General features: G+C 32.7%; 1 protein-coding gene across 1 annotated transcript; it reads right to left on the reverse strand.

The window, feature by feature from the left end:
* Positions 1-208: 208 nt before the first annotated feature.
* LOC107863927 lies at positions 209-3,789 on the reverse strand. The gene is made up of 4 exons (XM_016710132.2): positions 2,330-3,789; positions 1,123-1,330; positions 883-1,012; positions 209-732 (listed from the first exon to the last, which is right to left on the reverse strand). Exons 1-4 carry the CDS (start codon positions 3,181-3,183, stop codon positions 461-463), a joined length of 1,464 nt encoding a protein of 487 aa, XP_016565618.1. The 5' UTR covers positions 3,184-3,789; the 3' UTR covers positions 209-460.
* Positions 3,790-5,559: the final 1,770 nt, after the last annotated feature.

Raw genomic sequence — 5,559 nt, forward strand, 5'->3', positions numbered from 1 at the left:
AAACAGTATTAGGGCTTAGGATTAGACTAGCTAATGGGCCGTCTCACTTAGCTAGCACCCCTTATGGGTGTCTTAGGCTTAACGGATATTTTTACTAACAATTATATTAACTTGATATCGTCATAAGAATTCATAACCTTCAAATCTTGGATCATCGTCAAGCTCACTTAACCTAAAGAAACAGAACAGATTCGTCCAGCTGGACCAATGAGACAACAGTTTTAGCTCTTATAGTCAATCTCAAACTGTTTTTGATATTTGTTCAATCACAAGATCTGTCATAGTATAAATTATGTCATCTGTTCCTTTTGCACCTTCCATTCTCTAAAGCAAGGTGCAATGAGGTGGAAACAACACTTTTCCCGCTCTGAAAGATTTCTTAAAGAGATCTTTCTGTACAAAGAACACAGAAGAAAGCATATATAAAGCCATAAATCAACCACAATAATTAACAATCAGCCTATGTTTTCATGTCTTCTATTTTCCATATACCCTTGTTTGGATTTGAATGAGTTATCCTGATTACTTTATGTTTTGAATCCCGCCTTTTCTTGTTGACGTATTGGTGAGAATCATTATCTACTTTTACCACATCAACTTTCACTATGTGGTGATCAGAAGTTCCTTTCGAGGAGAAAACCGAGTATGAGCCTGGAACAAACTTGTATGGTGAATCGGATGATGAGAGTACGTAATCCACCCGAGTTCCATACTTGCACGTTCCCTGCACGCCTGTACATTTAACAAGATTTGAGCCAATAGTATATAAAGAATGTCAAATAAGTAATTTGGAGCAGATGAAGTATCTTAGGTTGTTATAGAAATGGAACATAATGAGTTAACTTATGGATCTAACAATAAGAGATTTGAAGAGTTGCTTACTCTGTCCTTTCGCGATCATGACAACAGACTCACATTCTCCAGCAAAATCCTTAGCATCAGTATATTCTTTACTCTTCAAATACTTCATTACCTCGACTTTTGGTACTGGCTTTCCCATCTCTTCATAATACTGGAAAACGTTGATACAAACTAAATGAGGAAAGAAGCAAACACTATATAATTTGATTTCATTTTTTGAGATTTGGATATATATATATATATATGATTTTTTGTATGTACCTTTACAATTTCTGTCCATCTTTCTGTAGAGTAATCTGTTTCATCAAGAGAATTTAGACCCCCGGCCAAAATGTGTGGCTTATCAGATGATTGGATTATTGCATTTATCTGCTTCATTCGCCAATTCTCATCCAAGTGATCTAGGTGAGTGCAGTAGAAATTTAATTCTCCAACTCGAGGAACATCAATCGTTGCCTTCAGAACATTTCTGCATTTACCATAAAAGATTAACATCCTTTCATTAGATGCAATGTTCTCTTTATACATCGCGCTATAGTACTATGCTTCATTTGTAAAATTGAATCAAGTGCTTATGTACATCTTGACAAATGAACTACTATAATTGCATATTACAGCATGAATACTAGCCTTGAATCCGTGCAAAATGGATTGCTAAACTCAACCACTTGTGAAGAAACAAACTATTAATTTTGCCATACATATCCCATAAGAAAGATATAAAATTTACCAGAGGTTTAAGACAAAGAACTTGGCAAGTTACTGTATCTGATTAAAAAAAAAACTGAGGATTTTCTTTCACTTTGTGAGATATTATACGTAATAAAATACTTCTGAGTTAGCTGGACGCGCTAAATTAGCTGGCTATAATTTCTATATTTCCAAAAAACTTTTGAGCCATATGATTAATCTTTCTGTAACTTTATTATAATTCATTTATTTCTGCTTTAGGTTGGCATAAGTTTGTCATTACATAGAAAATACAGTAAGGTATAACATGGATCACACATAAAGTACTTTGGAAATTAAATAAGAAGTAACTACTCGTCTGTTTTATCTTACTTGACTCATATATCAAAATAGGTGTTTCATTTTACTTGTTGATATTTTAGTAAATGAAGAGAATTTTATGACTTTTTCCCCATACTATCTTTAGTATTAAATAGTAACTACATAAACTAGTATGAGTCAAATTTAGAGTTTCAAAACATCATTAATGGAGAGAGTAATACAAAACGGAGAGAGTAAGGCAAAGTTCCTGCAGAAAAAGTCTACAATGAAAAGTCTGTTTGTGGGTGGTTAGGTGATACGAAAGAGCGACAAATGACAATGGTGCTTTCCATAATTTCAGCATTAAATTTGTAATTTAAAGTAATCACACATAAATTTCAATAAACATTAATTAGTAAATGATAACTAACCCGCTATCATAAGTTTCACGAATAACTGAAAAAATTGGTCAAAGTACCTGAAATCGGATTCATCGAAGATCTTTTGAATCTTCCAAGACTTAATTGGCCACTTTGACATAACAGCATTACCATATTCAGGAGCCCAACTCTCAGCAAAAACATAATGCATCCCTAAAGCATCAGCCAAATCCGATAACGGCTTCATACCTTTTTCCTCCTCTGCTTTTACATCTTGCAAAGCCAAAATATCTGCATTCAACTCTCTCAACACCTCAAGAACACTTCGCGTTATTCTATAACTCTGTCCATCAATGCGCGGCATACTTACTGTAGACCTTAATGGAGCTTTTCCTCTACATATACCACTTCCTAAAAACCTCTCACTATCACTTTTTTTCAAAGATATTTCGTTGTCTGGTAAATTTATCGAAACTCTTAACTTAGACTTTGCAAACTTTTGCTTCTTCAAAAGTAGTGTATCAGTTTCTTTCGAGGGGTGGAGTGGAGATTGTTTGAGGATACTCTTAGGATGATCATTTGCTGATTTCGCTCGTAAATTATAGTAATCAATCACCTTACTAGATTTCGAAAATTCGTCGTTTTCTAAATCAAAACTAGTAGACCTGTGATCAGTACAACTCTTTGGTAGTGCGGGTGCCATGGAAAAAAGGGCAGCATTAAATGTGGCAACACGTATTGTACGTGCTGATTTGGAATGAACCAATTCGTTGTTACTTGGATGAATTGCTGCAGACCAGTTTGGGCTTGGATCAGTTTGTGAATGGGATTTGGAAGTAGATTTTCCGAGGTGTTTGATTGTGATTTTGATTTTGGTCTTTGAACGGCGGCGTATAGGCCACTGTAGACCAAAACAAAGGCGTTTTAGCCTTTCGTTTAGGACTTTTAGCATGACCAAGAATGGGATTTGAACAGAAATGGTTGACTGAAAGGAAGAGTGACAACCCCTTTCTTCCCACTTAATATAAGTGTGACGGGACGAATATGATCTCTTAACTCAACATTTTGTTACCTATCATGTCAAATGAATTAGTTGAGACACTAAATTTTGAAATGATTTTGGCAGAGTTTGATTATAAGTAGAGTTGGAGGACAAGAAGGAGTCTGAGGGAGAATAGATTGGTGACACGTGGCTGGGCTTTAGGGGTTTTCTGTTTGATAACAAAATTTTCTGTTCTGTTGTTGTAAGGAAAGCAAGTTGTGAAAGGCAAATGGCAATGCTTCTTAAGGAGAGAGGTGTGGAGTGCAGTGCCGGAGCTAGCTCTCGGCACAAAATTATAGTTTTTTTATATAATTGAAATTTTCTGTATATATAATAAACGTTAAATTTTTTCAATTAATTTATGTATATTTACTTCATTGTATTTTGAATTGTAGGAAAAAAATTTGTTTCTACACCGGTGGGATGGCTAATGCCCCCAAGAGGATAGTTGTTGGGTGGGTGGGAGGGCAGGGTGTTTATTGGACAGTAAGATATGTCTATAGACTTTTGATTAAAGAATTGAATATAAAAGTGAGAATGATTAGAAAAAGGTTCTGAATAACTCAACTACTCCCTCCTAATCCAGTCGTCATATCTTTAATTTTTTAATACGTTTGGTACTGTAGTCAATGTTACAAATATAAAAAAAATGTCAATGTTACTTGAGTAAGATTCCTTGATGTATTCATGGTAAATAATCCGTCTAGAAAAGGTATAGCACGGTATTGGCAGTAAATATTTAGGCTTGAATCACTGACCTCTTAGTAAGGGTGTTAAGTAAGTCGGACTAAGTCAACTCGAAATTGGCTCATGAATTTTAATTGGGTTGTGGGTCGATTTGGATTCGGGTCTGGTTAAATGGATCGGTCCAATTTCGAGCCCAACAATAATTTTTTAGAAAAACAATTCTGAACCGGTCCACTTAACCTATCTCGATCCAATCCACCTAAATCCGGTCAAAATCCAATCAAAACCCAAAAAAAAAAAGTTTTTTCTCCAATATACACTATATATATCCACTTATATATATTTTAAATATACACTAGATATATTGTATATACTACATTAGAATTTAAAAAATATATACATATATACACAATTACACATGTAATCGTGTATACGACTATTCGTTAGTTAAATATATATACTACTCTAAATAAAACATATACTACAAGATATATACTACAATATAATGATATATATATACTAATCTATAAAATATATGCACATGTATACGTTAAATATATACTACTTTAGAGTCTATAAAAGATATATATACATATATACGTACCATTCAATATATATGTAATACTTTAAATAAAATATACTACAATATATATACTATAATATATGCACACGTTATATATATAGTTTTATACTAATTTATAAAATATATACACATGTATACGTTAAATATATACTACTTTAGAGTCTATAGAAGATATATACACATATATACGTACCATTCAATATATATGTAATACTTTAAATAAAATATACTACAATATATATACTATAATATATACACACATTATATATATAGTTATATACACATGTATAAGTTAAATATATACTACCTTAAATCAACCGCATCTACTTCATTTTTTTCTTCTATACCGTAATTTTTCTGAGGTTCTACATAATTCATATCGTGAGCACCTACACTTGTTTCTTCCTCAAAAGGTTGTCAAAGCGGTACCGGAGGCAGAGGCGGAGGCACACAGGTATATCTACTACTTGAAGTACATCTACCGCTAGTAATTCATTTTTTACTACCGCTACCACTTTCAGGACAAAATTTTTTTACACCTTTAGTGGCGAGTTTTCTTAATTTATCCATAATATAAATTAAACTAAAAAAATTCAAAATATACAAATATAGTAAAATTAAATATTCAACAATTAATACACTAATTAAAAATTAAAAGTAAGAGATGGAACGACAATACCAAATTTTAGAAGTATCCGAAGGTTACGACTTTAGAAACTTCCACTCGTACTTGTAATCGCGAAATTTAAAAATTAAAGTGAGCACTTTAGGAAATATATAGAATATTTGAGAATTGAGAATTGAGATCTGAGAGAGAATGAGATTTGAGAGAATGAAAAATTGTGTGAAAAATGATTTGAAAGTGTAAGGTATTTATAGGATTTTTTTTGGGTTTAAAAAAATATTTTTAATGATTTTTGTTTAGTATAATTGGCCATTAAAGACGTTTTGAGCTCCCAACGGTCATATAGCTATTGGGCCCAACGGCTATAATGGACCAACAAACCATTTTTTAA

The sequence above is a fragment of the Capsicum annuum genome, chromosome 3 (genome assembly GCF_002878395.1).
Source record: "Capsicum annuum cultivar UCD-10X-F1 chromosome 3, UCD10Xv1.1, whole genome shotgun sequence".
Taxonomy (NCBI): domain Eukaryota; kingdom Viridiplantae; phylum Streptophyta; class Magnoliopsida; order Solanales; family Solanaceae; genus Capsicum; species Capsicum annuum.